The sequence below is a fragment of the Gallinula chloropus genome (genome assembly GCF_964237585.1).
Source record: "Gallinula chloropus genome assembly, chromosome: Z".
Classification (NCBI taxonomy): domain Eukaryota; kingdom Metazoa; phylum Chordata; class Aves; order Gruiformes; family Rallidae; genus Gallinula; species Gallinula chloropus.
This window is the reverse complement of record NC_140089.1, coordinates 39,530,036-39,549,858: the sequence shown is the minus strand read 5'-3', so window position 1 is coordinate 39,549,858 and position 19,823 is coordinate 39,530,036. Positions and strand designations below refer to the sequence as shown.

Here is a 19,823-nt window from a genome sequence, read left to right as displayed (position 1 = left end):
CTCCAATGTTTTATAATTTTGAATGGTAAAAGAGGACTGTGGTGCAGCATACAAGTGAGCTCGGTCAACTTTTGCCACTAAGTTTAAAGATTTGGTTGCTGGAATGGACAGTACATTTCCTCTTTCTGCTGGGATTGTGTTCTTCAGCCATGCTGCAGCTATGAAGCTTCATGCCCTCTAGTCTATCAAGTCAGAAAATTTTTCTTTTAAACTTATTTAATCTCTGCCAGTGCTTATCTTTCACATGTTTAAGAAAAGCCCGAGAACTGACTGAGAAGCATTGTCATCTTCTTTGTTCTTTTCCTCAAATTGTAGGATATTACTATATTTTTTGAGGGTCCTCCTGTCCTACATATTTCTTCCATGAGAGGGTGTTCACATCATCACTTTGGGGCTTACTCACATGACTGCTGAAGACTATTTCTCCTGTCTTTATCTTATTTCTTGAAAACTGTTTGGTGCGTTCCAAAAAGTTGGATTTATGAAATAATTTAAGGAATATAATGAAGCAATTGCCAAGCATTTCTTAAAACTCCTGCATTCATAATGACTGATTCACACTTCACATGTGTTGACCTTTGTTTTTGCTCCACAGATGACAGTGATGTTGACAATGAAGAAAGCAGTGCAGCTGAGAATGAAGAAAATGTCCAAGGAACAGGTCAGTTGTTTGGGTTACCATGAGGCCACACTCTGAAGTTTTCTGATTATCTGTTTAAGTGAAGGAGAAGGAAAGGTCTCCCTCCAACTTCCTGCCTTTTCTCATGTGTTTTTTGGTTTTTTTCTCCATCATGGGTAAAGGGGTGAAGAGAGCAACACCAAGAACCAGAAGGGGACATGGCAGAGGGAGAGCCAGGCGTGGTGGTGAGGAAGATGAGGATGATGAAGATGGGACAAGGAGAGCTGGGCATCGCAGACACAGAAACCGTAGAGGACGGGGACGAGCAGCTGGAAATGAGGGCAGTGATTCTGAGGTGGACCCTGCAAAAGCCAGGAAGAACCAGGCAAATCAGAAATCCAAAGAAGATGAAGAAGATGAGGAAGATGAGAAAGGAGGTAAAAGTGGGAAAGGCAAAAATGAGAAGAAACAGGACAAAAAGGCTGATAAGAAAGGGAAAAAAGAGAAGGCCAACAAGAAGAAAAAAGACAAAAAGAAATCAGGATCTGGGTAATTCAGTAAATTATTTTTTAATATAAAAGCATGGTTATTTTCCATAAAGCTTGCATTCATAGCTGTGGAATACCAGGAGACATTATAGTTCCATTACTTACCTTACTTGTTACAGTCCAGTTAGAGATGAATATATTGGGTTTTTTCCCTGCAGTGGGGAAGTACTGGCTGAGTGAAATGGAAACTTTCTTCCCAGCCATATCCACTCTGGTGGAACAAAGGCAGAGTTTTGTCACAGGTCCAGGGTGGCACCTCAGGAAATGACCACACAGACCATTCTGGGACTGACAATACCCTGAGGGTTAGGCCAAACCTGGTCAGGCAGAATGGGAACTCAAGACAGGGTTACTGCCACAGAGAGGTGATAACAGCTGAGGTATCTCTTGTATTTTCCTTTCCCCAAAATGAAAATTCCCCAAATGCCAGACCACCCTCCAAAAATGAAAGGTCTAGTTTAAGCTCCGGTGCAGAACTAAAGTCTTGAAGATTTCCACAAGATCAAGTTCTTTTTTTCCCGGGAAGGTTTGAGCCAGCTTTTTATAAAAAATCAGTCCCGAAATTTTGAGAATCCAGAACCAAGGACTGAGATTTTCCAGTCTATCTCCCACTCAATCACTCTGAAATATTACTATTCCCTTTTCCAAAGCATTTAATGCAACCAGGTGTCTTTCGAAGACCCCACTGACACAGAGTGCTTCAAAAATTAATCTGTGATTTTTCTGCCATCCTGGCATTCTCTCACTCCCTGTTTCTTCTGGGACTATTGAAAGGAAACAAGTCCTTGAAATGGTGTATAATGGAGCAAATGGAGGTAGGCATGCTTATCTCAGTGGAGAGGGAGAGAGATTCCCATTCCCCCATGCAGCACTTTATACAGCCGTTTGCATTCCCCAAGGTATCACTGGAGAGCACAGCACGAGTCAAAGGAAAGGAAAAATATAGTGAGACATGCTGTTGCATTAATTTGTCTGTGATCTTATTTCAGTACATTTCTACTTCATTTCCCTTCTGTACAGGAATCCCTAAAATCTTTCTTTGTGCTGGCTCTTTACTGTGTTGCCAATTGTACCACCCTGCAATTTCCTGTACCCTTACAGCAACGGCTCTGAATGTGTCATTCTATATTCCTTTGCTTATCACTGTCCTCCATTATAAATATTTATTAAGCATTAATTAAAAAAAAAAAGATGACTGAAAATATAAAAATTGAATGAGGGCAAAATGGTTTTCATTGTCTTCAAAATTTCTTAAGATTAAAATACATATATCTGGGCTAAATAATTAGAAATCACTACCTGCATCAAGATTTTCTGGAGTTAATAAGCATGATATTTGAAGAAAAACTGAGAATGCTCTTTAAGATACCAGAAGAACGTTATTTTTTTCAACTTTGAGGGGACCAGCTGACAAGATTGCAGAGTAATAAATATAATATTTTTAAAAAATTAAAAAACCCACAAACAAACCATGAAACAAAACAATAACAAAAATAATGTAAGAACAAAGGAAAATAGGCTGGTGATCAGTTCAGCTGTGATTCAGATAAAGCATTTGCAAACCTTCAGGACAGAAGAGAAAAGTGGTAGAATAGAAATAGAGCCTGTTTATCAATCTCCATGAGGACCTATCACAACATATACTTCATAATGTTTAAAAGTATATTTTGTTAATGTTTTTTAACTGCCAATACATTTCAGCATAAAAAAGCACGATAAGAGTAAAATAAGCAGTTAAACAAAACACAAACCAAAACCTGAAAAGCCTGCAGTAGAAAAGTAACATTAAATGTTATATTATTCCTCAGGGAGATAATACTCTATTTGCTGCTGTCATTGTGGATTTGCTGAACTCTACAAACACTGCCCTTTTTTGCTGTTTTAGTACAAATCAGTAGAATTTGGTGCTGTTGCCCTATTCCTCCCTCCTATTTTTCATCTTAAATCAGGAAATGCTCTATATATGCTAGCTCTTCTACATAAAGGACATAAAGGAGTCCTAGATGATCTCTGTATTGATTGTCTTTTTTTTAAACCTCATTATTTTGATCTCTGTTAACTTGTGGTAGCATCACATTTTTCACTTCAAAACCAGTCATTTCTGGATGAGTTTTACGTCTTCTGCTCTTAGTTGCTATTGGTTGTAGCTGTGGTCAATTCTTACCTCTTAATGAGGGTCTGAAGAGGGCCTCCTCTACACTGTTCATGCTCATCATGCCCCAAAATGTTCATGTTTAATTGCCTCTTATAGTCTCACTGCGGAGATCTGTGATATTCCTGGATTGAAGAGGGGTTTTGCTCTTTACTGGCTTGTCTGATTGTGACTGATTTGTTTTAGATAGACTCTATATGCAGTCACTTGAGCTACAAATCCTTAGAGAAGGAATGTTATATTCTACCTACCCTGTGCAATTTCTGGTTTTGCTGTATGGGTCTACATGTGAGTAAATCAACTGATTTTCGGTAGGAGCACTCAAACCTTATGCAAAAGTCCATAGACACATGCGAGACTAAGGCAGTGCTGGCCCTACATCTCTTTGCAATCAGAAAGACTGCTGAAGAGCACTAGGTGTGAATTTTCAGTAAGCAGTAGAGTTTTCACAAAAAAACGAGGAAGAAGTATGGTCAAATTTATCCACTTATCACTCTTGAAGTCCTACCAGTCTTTTCAACATTCAGTCTCCAAGAAGACATTTTCATCTTAATTTTTACCTCTATAAAATGGCTTTTAAAAAATCATGAGAAAAAGAGATTACATCCATAAAGAGGAGATAAAACTAAACCACAGATATATAACATGGGCATAAAACCAAAACACAGGTTAATAATATGAGCAAGTTCAATATGTGTGTGATTTAAGGAAGCACCATTGATTTCAAGAGCTCTATTGACTTAGGAAATAATACATTATTGTGCATTGAATTGAAGCCAAGAATGATGGCAGCTTGATGTGAGAATATTTAATGATGTTTTATACTTTGTTTTAGCCTGAAGGTCATGGTAAACCCTTCTAGCCTTCATATGTATAAATCACAACCCTCATGAAAGGCTAAGACTTTTGGTTGTGGAAGACAGAATTCTGACTTCCTGGCTTGAATGTCATAGTGTTCAACCGCTCAAGCTACAGGAAAAGTCTGCTGTAACTGCATAAAGTTTTGCTGTGTAGTGTAAACATTCTCAAAAGCAATTTGGTAATTTTATTATATTTCTGGTTCCAAAGAAAAATGAAAAATTAAAGATGAGAGGTGTTTGTAAATAAAGTAGTGGTGGGCAATGAGCACAAGAGCCAATACTATCCTTACTTTACCGCTTGTGTTCTGCTCACTTTCCTTTCCTCAGTAAGTTCACCGCATTACAACTTTCCATTCACATTTCCAACCACTCTCTTTAGTGTCCTAAAACTGCATATTTCAGTTTTGCACAACAGTTTTGCAATCTGCTGTCAAAGGAAGTTCTCAATATTGGTCACAGTCCTGTCTGCTGTGTAAAATGCAAAGCAGCTGATTGTAACAACTGAGGATTTAAAGCTCTCTCAAACCCAGATTCCTTTAATCCTTCTGTTAGTCTTAAAGATGTGACTTTTCTTGCATTATAATGCCTCGAAATTGCATGGACCAATCTTTTTACTGACCTTCATTAATTTGCCTTAAGTTTTCATATAGTTCATCACTTGCTCGTTGCAATACCAGCATAACAATAAATACATCTAGTGTTCAGTAGCAGTCATTCTTTCTGTAGATTTATATTTTTGTGGCACTCTCTTATCACATGAAGTCTGAAATTTTACGGCTGATGGGTTCAATTTTCCAATGTGACAGTCTTTCCAAAAAATACCATTTGAGTTTTTAATAGCAGGGCATTTGATAACTGTGAGCACTTCTTTCTTTGCTAACTTACTCCCCTTTGCTTGAAATGTTTAAGCTGATCCCCAGTAGCTTTTGCTATAATGATGTGTGTTTCATGAAAACAAAAGGTAAACGACCAATCAGAAGTTTGTATTTTGCTACACTGGAAAAAATATTTTGCTTTTACTATATTTCCTTGTCTTCAAACTTTCCAAAAACATTCTTTTGTAATTGATGTCACACAAATACTTAACTACGTCTGTGTTATCTAGATGAAAATATTTGAATTCTTTTGCTATCCAGAGGATAGAAATGATATAATTAGGTGGCTTAGGTAATTAATCATTCATCTCCGATAGATATTGAATATTAAATCCTCAGAAAAGTGAATGACTTGTCATTGGTGAGTCTGCACCTTGAGTGGTGTGTTCAGTTTTGGGCCCCTCACTACAAGGAAGACATTGAGGTGCTAGAACATGTCCAGAGCAACCACACTAGTGAAGGGGCTGGAGTGCAAACCTTGTGAGGGGCGGCTGAGGAAACTGGGGTAGTTTAGCCTGGTGGAGATAAAGCTGAGGGGGGAACCTTATTGCCACCTACAGTTACCTTAAGGGAGGTAGTAGAGAGGTGGTGTTGGTCTTTTCAACCAAATAACAGGTGATAGGATGAGGCTGTCAGACCCCAAAAGCACTGCCCACAGGATGTTCTGAGTGCAGTGCTGGTTCAGCACAGCTGTGCAGTTAGTGCAGGCTTTGCCTGTTGTATGAAAATTAACTACAAGGCTGAGCTGTGTCCTCCCTTCTGTGCAACAGTAAACGCATTTATCTAACACTAACAAGACTTAACGTCAAGCATGTGCTACAGTGAAAACCCCTCTCCTTTCTGAGTTTTGGTGATGGTTTCTGTTATTACTTTTTTTTTTTAAAGCTCTGATTCTGACTCTGAGGAGGAACCAATTACGGAGGAGGAATTGGCCAAACTGAAAGAAGAGGTAGAAGAAAAAAAGAAACTGATTGCCACGCTACGAAACAAGCCATGGAAGATGAAAAAGAAGTTGTCTGTCCTGAAGTATGGTTTGATTTCCATAGTGAATACTTTCCATCCTGCTTGGCCCCTTAGCACTGTTTTTCTGAACTTTCTCTGTGTTTCTAGACCTACTGACACAATTAACTTCATACCATCTCTAATCTCTGTGACAGGATGTGCTGTCACAGAAAGTGGGGATAAACAGCACTGCAGATCAGTGCTGTCTCGTTTCTGTCAATGTGAAATCAAATATGAAAAATTCAAGAACTTTTTAAAGTTCCATTGAACCCTTCTGCAAAATTTTTGATTTTTTTTTTTCAGTTAGGTTAGTGTTGGTGAATTCTTCTGTTGATCAGTTTAATATCTGATCCATGAAAAATGAGCATTTTAGGAAAATCTCAAGATTTCTGGGGTGGGAAGAGAGGATTTATCTTTCTATTTTAAACTTTTGGAAAGAAAAGCAGATTTATATTTTTCTTTTATCTTAGGAAAATGCAAACTGGTTGGAAATGGAACTTATTTTTTCATGCATTTTTAGCTATACTACATATAAAAAAATAATTTTGCCTATGAAAACTATCATTACATTTTCATTAAGGCTAAAAATTAAGTTTTCATTTACAGTTAAATTTCCACCAAGCACAGGAAACTCTACATCAAGAAATGGACAGATTGTGAAGAGCTGTCTTTGAAAAATAGCCATAAGTAAGTTGAAAGCTTATGGGTAGGAATTAGAAACTGAGGCGAAAAAGGGAACTTTGCTTCTTATGGAAGAGGAGCATGGCAAGCAATCCAGGCAATTGGACAATGGGAAATATTGTATCTATTTCTAAAAAAGATAGAAATGAATACACAGGGAACTACTGGCCTTTCAGGCTCACCTTTATGCTTGGGAAGGTCATGGAACAGATTCTCATAGAAGCTATTTTAAGGAACATGGAACAAGGAGGTGATTTGAGACAGTCAGCGTGGCTTTCCTAAGGACAAATCTTACCTGACCAACCTAGTGGCCTTCCATGATGAGTGCATCAGTGGACAGGGAAAGAGCTATGTATATCAACCATCTGGACTTCTGAAATATCTTTGACATGATCCCCTGAAATAGCCTCTCCAAATTGCAAAGACAGGGATTTGATGGATGGACTATTTGGTGGATAAGGAATTGACTGGATGATTGCAAGCTAGTGGTCAATAACTCAATGTCCATATGGAGATCAGTGATGAGTGGTGTCCCTCAGGAGTTCGTATTGCGATCTGTATTGTTTATTACTTTTATTAATAACATAGACAGTGGGATTGAGTGCACCCTCACTAAGTTTAGAGATGACACCAAACTGTGTGATGGGATAGCATAGGAAGGGATGCTTTTCATAGGCAACTGAACAATCTTGAGAAGTGGGCCCATGCTAACCTCAACATGACCAAGTGCAAGGTCCTGCACATGGGTAGCGCAAGGTACCCAACAGACTGGGATATGGAGGGATTGAGAGCAGACCTGCCGAGAAGGACTTACGAGTGCTGGTGGATAAAAACCTAGACATGAGCCAGCAATGTGCTCTTGCAACCAAGAATGCTACGAGTATCCTGGGCAGCATCAAAAGAAGTGTGGGCACAGGTCAAGGGAAGTGATTCTCATTCTACCCTACTCTGGTGAGATCCCCCTGGAGTGCTGCATCCAGCTCTGGAATCCCCACTACAAAAAATACAGGGAGCTATTGGAGTCAGTCCAGAGGAGGGCCACAAAGACAATCAGGATGGAACACTTCCCTTATAAGGAAAAACTAAGAAAATTTGCGCTGTTTTGTTTGGACAAGAGAAGACTCTGGGAAGACCTTAGTTCAACCTCACGGTACTTAAAAGGGACCTATAAGAAAGATGGATACAGACATTTTAATAGGGCTTGCAGTGATAGAATAAGGGGCAATGGTTATAAACCAAAAGAAATTACACACAGACTAGATATAAGGAAGAATTTTTTTATGATGAGGGTGGTGAAACACAGGTTGCTTTATTTCACAGAAATCTGGGGAAAACAGGTTACCAGAGACATGGTGGATGCCCTATCCCTGGAAATGTTCATGGTCAGGATGAATGGGACTCTGGGAAACCAGACCTAATTGAAGACATCCCTGCTTGCTGCCAGGAGTGTGGACTAGTTGGCCTCTAAGGGCCCATTCTATGATTAGAGGGTGGGAGCATCTGCCCTATGAGGAGAGGCTGAGGGAGCTGGGCTTGTTCAGCCTGGAGAAGAGAAGGCTGTGGGGGGACCTCATTGCAGCCTTCCAGTACCTAAAGGGAGCTTATAAGCAGGAGGGGATTCAACTTTTTAAAAGGATAAACAATGGCAGGACAAGGGGGAATGGATTAAAGATAAAGGAGGGAAGGTTTAGATTAGATATTAGGGGGAAATTTTTTACAGAGAGACTGGTGAGGTGCTGGAACAGGCTGCCCAGAGAAGTAGTGGATGCCCCATCCCTGGAAGTGTTCAAGTCCAGGTTGGATGGGGCCCTGTGCAACCTTGTGTAGATCCAGGCCTGAGGTTGGTGTCCCTGCCTGTGGCAGGGGGGTTGGAGCTCTATGATCCTTGGGATCCCTTCCAACCCATGCCATTCTATGATTCCATGATTCTATGATTCCCTGCTGAACATCAGTTTGTTCTCTCTGTCCGTAAAAGAAGAAGTGTTTGAGAACAGCTGGCAAATGCATTTACAGGAGGGTAAATTGGGATTAACTACAGATAGAGGCCTCTCAAACAGATGAGTAATTTTTTAACTAATATATCTTAGCTAGTTGCAGATTGAATCAGGATCCCTTCAGTGAAATTCTGCAGCCTCTGTCATCCTCTCCAGGTCAGAGAGAGTGGGAAGATCAGTCCTTCCCAGCCTTAAAACTCTATCTTACTGTGAGATGTTTATAATTGCGTAAGTGCTTCAGTCATCCTTCATGAATGCCAAGTTACCACACTTCTTTATTTTTCCGGTGGGTTTTCTCAATTAAGCCTATAGTGAGTTTTCAAAATCCCACCCTTGCTATCTGCCTTTCTATCTTAATGATTTCGTTACTAAGATGCAGTATGAAATGGTCCTTGTACGTTAAACATGAGAAGCAATGCTACCTAAAAGTCCATCAGTTTAGCAACTTTTAAATTCTTATGTTTATGGAATCTAGACTGTGAGACTACAAATGAGTTCAATTTTATATCCTGACACCAGAAAGTTTATTTTAGTAAAAAAAAAAAAAAAAAAAGATGCATCAATGTACTCTTAGGGCAGTTTGCAACAATGGTAGTTTTTTTGCTTTACTTTGCTACAGCCCTCTCTGAAGTGAGATTGGAAGCATATTATAATCTTATTTGCCCTAAAAATAAAAAGAAAAAAAGAAGTACATTCCCAGAGGAAATTACGGTTCTTCAGATTAACATATTTATTTCGAATCTACTATTATTAACTGAAGAATTAGATTTATTACCATGTTTTTTGTCAAATACGGTTCAAAAAATAGTTGCCTTTTATTCCCATGAACTCCAATTAGATTGTCATACTTCTGTACAAAGTAATGCATATCTCAGCAGAAAAAACATATAAATCCATCAAACAGCGGGTATATATAAAAAAAAAAGCTAACTGCTAATAGTTGGTCACAAATACTAGTATGCAATATTTGTGTTTCATCACAAATGTTGGTGTGCAGTGATAGTACAAGGGTAATGGATTTAACCTGAAAGAGGGTAGGTTTAGATTACACATAAAATATAACAAAAAAAAATTGTGGTGAGAACATGCTGCCCAGAGAAGTTGTGGATGATCCCCCCCTGGCAGTGCTCAAGGCCAGGTTGGATGGGGCTTTGAGCAACCTGGTCTAGTGGAGGGTGTCCCTGCCCATGACATGGGGGTTAGAACTAGATGATCTTTAAGGTCCCTTCCAACCCAAAACACTCTATGATAAACTAAATTAATTATGTACCAAAATACAGTAATAGACTAAACTTTCTAGAGTTCTATTTCTGTAATTGGCTCTTTGGACTCTAAATTCAACTGAGTTGCAATGGAAGACCTGGTGTTATTATACTTCTTAAAATAAGAAGTAATACCTTACTTGTGGGTGCTCTATTATGATGGTAGTTATAGAAGTTTCTATATTGGCACATTTTAGGGTGACTATATATTTGTTTTGCATTTTAGGAAGTTACTCAAGGTTTATACCAGAATCCTTAGTTTGATGGATTGCCATTATTTTGTACATGTTAAAAATGGACTCACAGTGGCTTGAAGTGCCTTAAACTTGCAAATCAATAACAAGTGACTTTTGAATACTCTTATATTAGCATCTCTTGCTGTTGAAAATGTTGGTCAACTGTTACTATTAGCAAGTGTTTCCCTATGTCATCTGCTTCTTCTCCTGTGCAGGTTTATAGTGTAATATGGGAAAATATAACACTAATGTGTAATGTGGAGGAAAAAAATATAGAAGCGCATCTTTTTAGAGGTAGAAAAAGAACTTTCTCTGTTCTTTGTCTTCCAGCTTCTACACTGGGGGAATACTTAATTTGAGATTTCTTCTCAGCATTATGAGATGTGTTCTTTTCTGTGTGCCAAGCTCAAATTCTGTATTTGTTCTGTACCAGCATCTTTTTTTTTTTTCCAGAATGAAAACAATGTCCCTAGCAATGTTCAAGGATTAGTTACATATTTGTGTCAAAATAAGAAAGAAACCATGTTTTTTCATATTATTTTAAAAATTCAATATTAGGGCTAAATGGGATTTTCTATTCTAAATATTTTTCTTTAAAAAGTGTTAATGGGCCAGAACATTTTTTTTTAAACACCATTTAAGTTGTACTAAATCGTGTGTTTTGAAAAAGGGATAAGAAATATTAATTTTTAAAAAACTTTTGTCTCAGCACTTTGAATCACACTTTGATAATTCAAAACTAGTTTCTCCTGAGGGAGTGTTTTTTAAACCTTAAAAAATATAGGATGGTAAAGATGATTTTTATTTAGATCTAGTGATCTCTTTGTATAATAGTCAAACTTTTGCTTCATTCTTTTGTTCTAAGAATGCACTAATGACAAATAACTTTGTAAGCCAGATGCAGAGCTAGTTGCTCTCTAGCAAATGCCTTTTGTCAAAACCTAGCTGAGATATTCATTCCTGAAATGGCATTCTTAATACAGCTGCACTGGCAGATTAGATCAGCTCTAATTTCCAATTTACATCCCTGTCTCTGGAAAGACACATTTTAAACAACACCTGATTATTGCCTCAAGAACCATGACTGAGGATACTGCTGTGCTGCAGTGTCCTTTTGCGGATTAAAGTTAAATTGAACCAGCACTGTCAAACTCTAACCTCACCTTGAGACACACAGTGAAATCTTTACAGGTCTGGAGATGTGAAAAAGAGAAAAAAGCCACAGAGAGGAATGAAAATTTGTTATGCAGGAAAGAGCACCTTCACTCTCCCAAGCCCTGAGCAGGAGACATAATAGAGTCACAGAACAGTTTGGTTTGGAAATGACCTCAAAGATCATCTAGTTCCAAGGCCCTTCCATGGGCAGGGACACCTTCCACTAGACAAGGTTGCCTAAAGTCCCATACAGCTCGGAGTTCAACATTTCCGGGGAAGGTGAAGCCTCAGCTTCTCTGGGCAACCTGTGCCAGGGCCACCCTCACAGTAAAGAATTTCTTCCTAATAGCTAATCTAAATATGCTCTCTTCCTGTTTAAAAATGTTATCCCCCATCCTAACTCTACACCCTGTGACAAAAAGTCCCTCTCCAACTTTCCTGTAGGCCCCATTTAAGAACTTGAAGGCTACTATCACGTCTCCCTGGAGTCTCCTCCAGGCTGAACAACCTCAACTCTCTCAGCCTGTCTTGATAGAAGAGGTGCATCTCATCATCGTCATGGCTCTCCTCTGGACTCACTCCAAGAGTTCCACGTCCTTCTTATGTTGGGGGCCCCAGAGCTAGACATGATAGTCTGTTCTCATGAGAGTGGAGTGGAGTGGAGGGGGAAAATCACCTCCCTCAACCTCCTGGTCGCACTTCTTTTGATGCAACTCAGGACATGGTTAGCCAGGATACAGGCTGCACGCGTTCATTGCCCGGTCCAATTGAGGTTTACATCAATCAACATCCCAAAGTTCTTCTCCTCAGGGCTGCTCTCAGCCCATTCTTTTCTCAGCCTATAGTTGGTCTTGGGATTGCCCTGGCTCATGTACAGGACCTTGCATTTGGCCTTTCTTTGGGCTGGGGACATAGTGACCCTTGTTGATGAGGGCATGAGTGTGGCTTAAGCCCAGATGCTGTCTCATTTCCAAGGCAAATATTCCCCTGCAGGAGAGTTTTCTTGTTCTTTCTATTTTCCACTGGTTCTTATGGTTTGTAATCACTGTTGTTGTGCCTTTTCTAAGGGAGATGATAATTTGTTCATGTATCCTCTTGACACTGCCTACTTAACGTAGCACAGAATTACCTGAAGAGCCAACAAATGATAATGACCATCAATCATTATTTAAAAGACTGGGATTTAGAGAGGGGAGTAACCTCTTGAAAATGCTTTTGAATTGTAAAAAGGTACAGAAGAAGTAATCTCAGGGGCCACAACATCATCTGTTGCAAATTGGGAAACCACTGGGGAAAGTCATTCCGATTTATCTCAGAGGGTCTGATTTTAGGGACTGCATCCCTGTCTGTGCATCCTCCTGGCTGGCTTTTGCACAAATATGAGGAAAGGGTAAAGTTTAGAAGCTGTGCTACTGTGTTTGGCTCTGTGTACTAATCTCGCTTCACTTGTTATTGCCCAAAACACGTCAAAGTTTTGTGCCGTAACATAGCAAAGACTATTAAGAACTGTGTAGCTGATAGCCACCCACAACGCCTGTTACGGTGAGGTATTATCAGAGCATGGAGCACAAAAGAAAGAAATGTGCAAACAGTGATTTCACTTTAGAGCTATACCACAAGCCAGTTAGCAAACTACCCAAACAAGTGAAAGGACAAGATATTAAAAAAGAAAAAAAAAAGAAAAAGAAAAAAAAAGGCACTCAAATGTCAAGCTTAGGCTTTTTATAGGACTTCCAATTAAATACAGACCATAAAGAGAACCACAAGAACTTCTGTTTTTTTCTAAGAAAAACATCAGAGCAGAGCAGTCTCCTCTTCATCTGCCAGAGACAAAATATAATAAGGCAATTTTTCAGTATTTTTTTCATCATTTATTTTATTGCAAGACTTAGATTACCCACCTAGACAGATGAATTAGAAACTACACAAAACCCAAAGATACATAAGGTGCATGTGTAGGATGGTGGAAATTTCTCATCTTTGGATATGTTCTTTGCACTCTGGTGAATCAGTATTTTGTCTCTCTTACTGTGGACATACTGACAGTCCTGGAGGCCAGCCTGGATGTCCTAGAGGCCAGCTGGGTGTTAAATAACACTATAATTTGCCCATTATTACTGCTGAACTCTTTTTCAAGCGAGCTGGGCATGCATGCAGTTTTTTCGTGGTCAGTTTTTAGCCAATCTTTTTAAGATTTGGAGAAATCCTAGATGATCAATATTAACATGACATTTCTTTCTAATGAGTTTTTAGATCTTGGAGACTGAAACATTCCTGAACTGTTACTGAAAAATGCGAGAAATAAACTTGAATCCTATTCATTAACAACAACCTCTGAGAGCTGTAATTCATCCTCTCTTCGCAACGCTGATGTGCCCGAAGTACTGTACACCTAGTACTTTGGAAGCGGTAACTCCACACCCTGTGTTAATAATTAACTCAGTCTCCTCTGGGACAATAATGCCCAACCCCATGCAAAATTTATTAGTTTCTTGTATCTGTAATTCAATTAATAAGGTTTCTCTGAAGCTTCTTTAAATTCACAGTTAGCTAACGGGGCACACTTTGGCCTATCTTGTGATATAGATAATTTACCTATAACACATGATACCAGTGATTACAAAGCTCAGTTTTGTCGCTCTGTGTTGGTTTTGACACATCCTCATGTTAATGAAATTGCATTACTTCTAAGTAGGCATGCATATATATTTATGCAATTTTAGCTCCTGTGGTTTCTAAAAGAGTTCTATGGGTTTAGGAACACTTTTTATTGCTTGAACATTCTTTCTTTCCCCACATTTTATTGGGAGACTGAAAGAAATAGAGTAAGGGGAAAAGTGTGGCAGAAGTCTGCAAGTATATACAAATACACGTCTTTCAGTGGCATGCAAGGTAGAAACCCAAATTAAGTAGCACATTGGATTATATTTAAGAAAAAAAATGCATGTGTCACAGACATGGAAAGGCCATTACAAGCCTGTTCCCCAACTGAATGTCACCAAGTTGCTGCTAAACTTTTAAAGCCAAGAAGGTAAAGTAGAAGTCAGGGAAAGGTCTCCTTAACATACATATCACTTAGGTCACAAGTAAGCCACTGAAACAAAATTGTGGCAGAGCTGGTGGGGGAAGAAGTGTAGAGGGGGAGAAGGAAAATCTGTTCTGTTGGATGGCTCCAGCACCATCTGGTAGCTACAGTGTCTGTATTACTTCCTTGCACATAGCTGCATGTGTTTCTGCCCTATTACCCATAGACCCTCTTTCAAGCACTGCTTCTGCTCTGAATTTCATTAAAGATCTGGTGGAAATTTTTCATTGAATGAAGTTGTTATTGAGATTTGTATTTACCAATTAAAAAAGATCTTTAAGTCATGCAAATATTCATGGATGCAGCTAACAGCCTGTTGTGGGGCATTTAATAACTCCTCTGTGTATTTACATGTTTTGGGATTCCCTTGTAAGGCTCAGTCTTTCTAAATGAGCAGTATGAAAATGCTATTTGGAATGCTATTGTTAAAATTCACCACACATCAAAATGTAAGACATCTTTGTAGAACATCAAAGGTAATTTGTTTTCATTTATTCCTGAAGTAAAATAAGACTTATACTCTTTTCTTTCAAAAATATACTTTTAAATTATTATTTAGATAATTTTATTTCTTTCAACTTCATAATAATCACAGAAACATATAATCATTCAGGTTGGAAAGAACCCTTAAAATCACTAACTCCAACCATTAACCTAACACTGCCAAGTCCACCACTAAACCATGAGCCTAAAGAATCGTATCTGTTTCTGTTTTAAATACTTCTAGGGTTGGTGACTCCACCACTTCCCTGGGCAGCTTGTTTCACTGCTTGATTTTTCCTAGTATTCAATCTAAACTGGAGGCCATTCCCTCTTGTCCTATTCCTTGTTACTTGATACAAGAAAGAGACCAACAGCTGCATGGCTCCAGACTCCTTTCAGGTAGCTGTAGAGAGTGATAAGGTCTCCCCTCAGCTTCCTTTTCTCTAGGCTAAGCAACCCCATTTCCGTCAGCACTGCTCACAAGCCTTGTGCTCTAGATTCTTCACCACCTTTATTGCCCTTCTCTGGGCATGCTCCAGCACCTCAGTATCTGGTAGTGAGGAGTCCAAAAACTGAACACAGTATTCACAGTGAAATATGAAAGTAGTTCCATAAATACTGGGCATGCACGGCTCCAAACAGTTTTGTGCTCTGGTCTTGCATGTGCAACTCAGTTGCCTGCATGCATAAGCACCCAGTAAGAAGTATAACCGGTATCAGGTCATTGCCTGGTTTGTTTGTGCTGCAGTGATGAATTTTGTCCAATGCAGGCCAAAGGAGTGAAAATCTGAGAAAAACAGATTATAAACCAGTAACATTTAGGTGTGGTTTATAACATTTCTGTAAACAGCATACACTGGAGGGGGTCAGTGCTGGGGAAGAAGGGGTGCAAGGAGAAAGGAAAACTTAGCCCCTGGCAAAGTAAAACCCAGGGAAGCATTCAGGACAATCCATGGCATTAAACCTGGAGAACTGTATTGCCAACTTCAAAAAGCAGTGTTTTGGTTTTCTAAATACTGTTAATGTTTTAACTTGAAAGATTGCTTGGTAGATAGCCCTGGAAGCAGACAGGGATTTTTTTTTTTTAAATAAAAAACTTTATAAAAAGACATTTCAAGCAAGTTAACATAAGGCTTAGATTAAGATTTTAAAATAAACGTTTTTATGACTTTCATTGCAGGAAGTTTCTTCTTGATTTGGTTAGCTTATTTTCATAGCAGAAGATGGTTGTGGAGAAATCTGTGTTCACCTACAAGCATAAAATGTGTTTGTATCTACTATGGAGGAATTTTTATGTGTTAATGGTTGGTTTCATGTTATTGTCTTAAATTTCTAACTTACTGCTTCACTGTAAAAAAAATAGTTTTCAGTTTCAAGTCTTCATATTCTGCAACATAGCTGCATGTAATAACTGACTGAAAGCACAGGTTTTCTACAGCTCTGTAGGTTTTGAACTCAGTAACTTTTCATGAAGACGCTCCAATGCTCAAATCACCTAGTGATAGAAATGATGGTAGAAGTATTTCCTCTTAAGTCCAGAATGCTGACTTGGGAGATTGGTAAGCGTACAGTTTATTGATTCTCTCTGCTTCTACTATAGTGCTCAAGCACTCTACTGCTGAGCTTATGAGGCAGCTGCCATCTGCTGTTAGGACTAACTTACATCTCCTGTCAGTGCAACAAGATTTTAAAACCTGAGGACATGGACTTAAGAGGGGACGCTTGGACACTGGTTTCCGGTGGATGAAAGAACCCGTTTTGTCAGACTTATTTGAGAATATGAAACATAACTAGAACTTTTTGAGAATCAAAATGAAAGAATGAATTGTGAGCACTGAGCCAGAAATTCTCTTAAGGACTCTGGAGAGCTTGAAAATTAAGAAGGCTCAGTCAGTGTCAAAGTTAGGTAAAGTACAGAAAGATCATTCTCCAAAATCTGGAATATAAATGTGATCTATATGCACAGAACTGCGAATAAGAGATCTAGAGCCTTGGGAAGACACTGACTCTGTGGAATACTTTGAAGTGGTGAACAGGTGGGATGTGTGGCAGGGGTGGTGGCTGGGTATTTTATCTTTCTTATCTGAGTCTGTGCATGTTTGTGACATAGGGAAAAGAAGGAAAAACAAGCATGATAGGATCAAGATTCATGTCATTGTGTGTAGCTTTTATCTTCTGCCAACCTCTGTCTTTGAAAGAGAAAGCAGGATCTCAGAAGGTGGGAAAAGGCAAGTTGAACTCTGGGTGGTGGAGGGCAGGTGAACTGGCACTGGTTCTGATGGCTCACCAGATGGGTTTTGGTTTGAGCACATGGAAGGTGAGAGTGCTCAGAGGGCTCTTGAAAAGGGAAAGCTCTCAAAGAGTGAAAGCTTGAGTCAGTAGCTTGATTTTGCATCTTGGGAAGCATAGAAACAGAATGCTGAGTGGAACCTTTTACTTCAAGTTACAGAGATTGCTGCAGTAAGTGTATACTTGAGAAAGGTTTTTGGTAGGTGTTGTTTTTTGGCTGGGCTAGAGCTAATTTTCACAAGAAGTTGGGAGGGGACACAGCTAGGATAGGTGACCCAAACCAGCCAAAGGAGTATTCTGTAACATATGTCACCATGCTCAGTATATAAGGGAGATATATATATATATGTGTGTCTGGCCAGGGAAGATGGGCTGCTGCTGGTGGATAGGCTGTTGTTCTTCTACCTCTGACAGGTGAGTAAATGATATCATGTATCACCCACAGTGTCTATTCTTTATTAAGTACTTATTATTTTCTTCTCCTTTTGCTGTCCCGATAAACTCGTTATCCCAATGCATAAGTTTTACCTTTTCCTTCCAGTTCTTCTCCCCATCCCAATGGGAGTGGAGGGGGGTGTGTGTGTGTGTGTGTGTGTGTGTGTGTGTGTGAGTGAGCAAGTGGGCCCGTGGTGCTCAGCTGTCAGCTGGGGCTAAATCATGACAGTCTTTTTCGGCAACCAATGTGAAGGGCCGAGGTAACGACAGATCTGATCAGAGCATGTTAAAACAAAGTTGTTATAAGCATTTATTACATTAGGTAAGCAGTCGCTGGTCACAGTCATGTTGTGTTTGTTCATGTGGCTGTGGCATGTAAATCCTTACTTGCTGTATGGGTTCCCTGTGGCACTGTTTGTGAACTCTGGGAGAGGGTTCTCATTTTGTTAGAGTATAATATCGGCTTAATGATATGATAAAATCACTGTTATTTCTGGAGTGGCAGGGGGATGCCCATGGCTGGCTGTACAGGAAGGTGTGCAGCTGGGAATGCATGGGAAAAACACACCATTGTGACTCTCTCAGAGGCTCCATAAATCCTTGCCATAGAGTACTTCAGCAGAGTGTATTTCAAGGACCCAAAAGGGTACTGGTGGGCTTTTGGTACGGGTGCGCTGGGGACAGAGTAAATTAAACAGCTGTCTATTTTGCCCAGTGTCTAAGAGGACTCTTCTGTTATGAGATTGAAGAACAAGTGTCATTCACTACCACAGTGGTGCACCAGTGGCAATATTGCACTGAGACTCCCTAATTCCCATCCATAAGCTGATTTGTTGGCTGGAGAGTCAGGTAGTGATCAACAGAACCTGCTCACCCTTCAACAGGCCCATATGGCCTGTGTGGAAGTCCAATGGAGAGTGGAGACTGACAGTAGATTATTGTACTCTGAATGAAGTCATGCTGCTGATGAGTGTTGCTGTGCTAGATATGCTAAAACTTCAATATGAGCTAAAGTCAAAGGCAGCCAAGTGGTATGCTGTAACTGATATTGTAAATGTTATTTTCTCAGTCTCTTTGGAAGCAGAGTGCAGGCCACAATTTGCTTTCACAAAATATCTGTCATTGACTGCCCCATGGATGGAAACACAGCCTCACCATTTGCCATGGATTGATATAGACTGGACTGGAAAAGGGTGAAGTCCCAGATCACCTGTAATACATGGATATCTTATGGGGCAACCCAGCAGAAGTTGTTTCTCAGAAAAGGAAGAAAATAGTCCAAATCATTCTGAAAGACAGTTTTGCCATAAAACAAAATAAGGTCAAGGGACCTGCACAGGAGACCCAGCTTTGGGAATAAAATATCAAGATGGGAATAAAAGATCAAATCCCAATGGATGTGACCAACAAAACAGCAGCTACGTCTCCATGAGCTAGAAAAAAGGAAGCACAGTATTTATTAGGTGTTTTGGGAGGATATATATGCCAAATTACAGTCTGATTGTAAGCCCTCTCCACCATGTGGTCTGAAAGAAACATTTCAAATGGAGCCCTAACCAATGACAAAACTTTTGTTGTAGTTTTTCGAGGATGGGTCTGGTCTCTTAAGTCCAGACTGCTTCAGTCTAGTCCTTCACGGAGCCACAAGCCCGCCTCTTCCAATAAACCTGCTCCAGTGTGGGTCTGTCTCTCTTGCTCATCTTTGATTGTCTCTCTCCATGGGTTGTAACTGCTGGCAGGGGCTTGCTCCAACACCGGTCACAGCATCTTCTGTATGTCTCCATCTGCTCCAGCGTGGGGCCTCTCCATGGGCTACAGGTGGGGTCTCGGCCTTTTCCATGGGCTGCAGGGGGACACCAGCCCCACCATAGGTTTCTCCACAGGCTGCTGGGGCATCTTTCTCTCCGACACCTGGGGCGCCTCCTCCCTTCCCTCCCTGCATCTGCTTGCAGTTTTTTTCTCCTAAATGTGATCCCTGGTGGTGCTGTGACCGTCGCTGATGGGCTCGGCCTTGGTCAGCAACAACTCTGGCCTTGAGCCCGCTGGTGTTTGCTCTGTTGGGCCTGCAGAGAGCTCCTGGCTGATCTTGCAGAAGCCAGCCATGCAAAACTACAACACTGAGGAACACCAAAACAACCAGCAACTGG

At 39.9% G+C, this 19,823-nt stretch overlaps 1 protein-coding gene across 1 annotated transcript in view; it reads left to right on the top strand.

Moving 5' to 3' along the window:
- Nucleotides 1-791: 791 nt before the first annotated feature.
- Nucleotides 792-19,823, top strand: part of TMC1 (transmembrane channel like 1) — a gene marked incomplete at both ends in the record, with an annotated part of 63,939 nt that continues 44,907 nt past the window's right edge. The window contains 2 exons of the mRNA XM_084278405.1: nt 792-1,168; nt 5,940-6,080. Of these exons, the coding sequence (XP_084134531.1) occupies nt 792-1,168; nt 5,940-6,080 (518 nt within the window). The remainder of the gene's footprint in view (nt 1,169-5,939; nt 6,081-19,823) is intronic.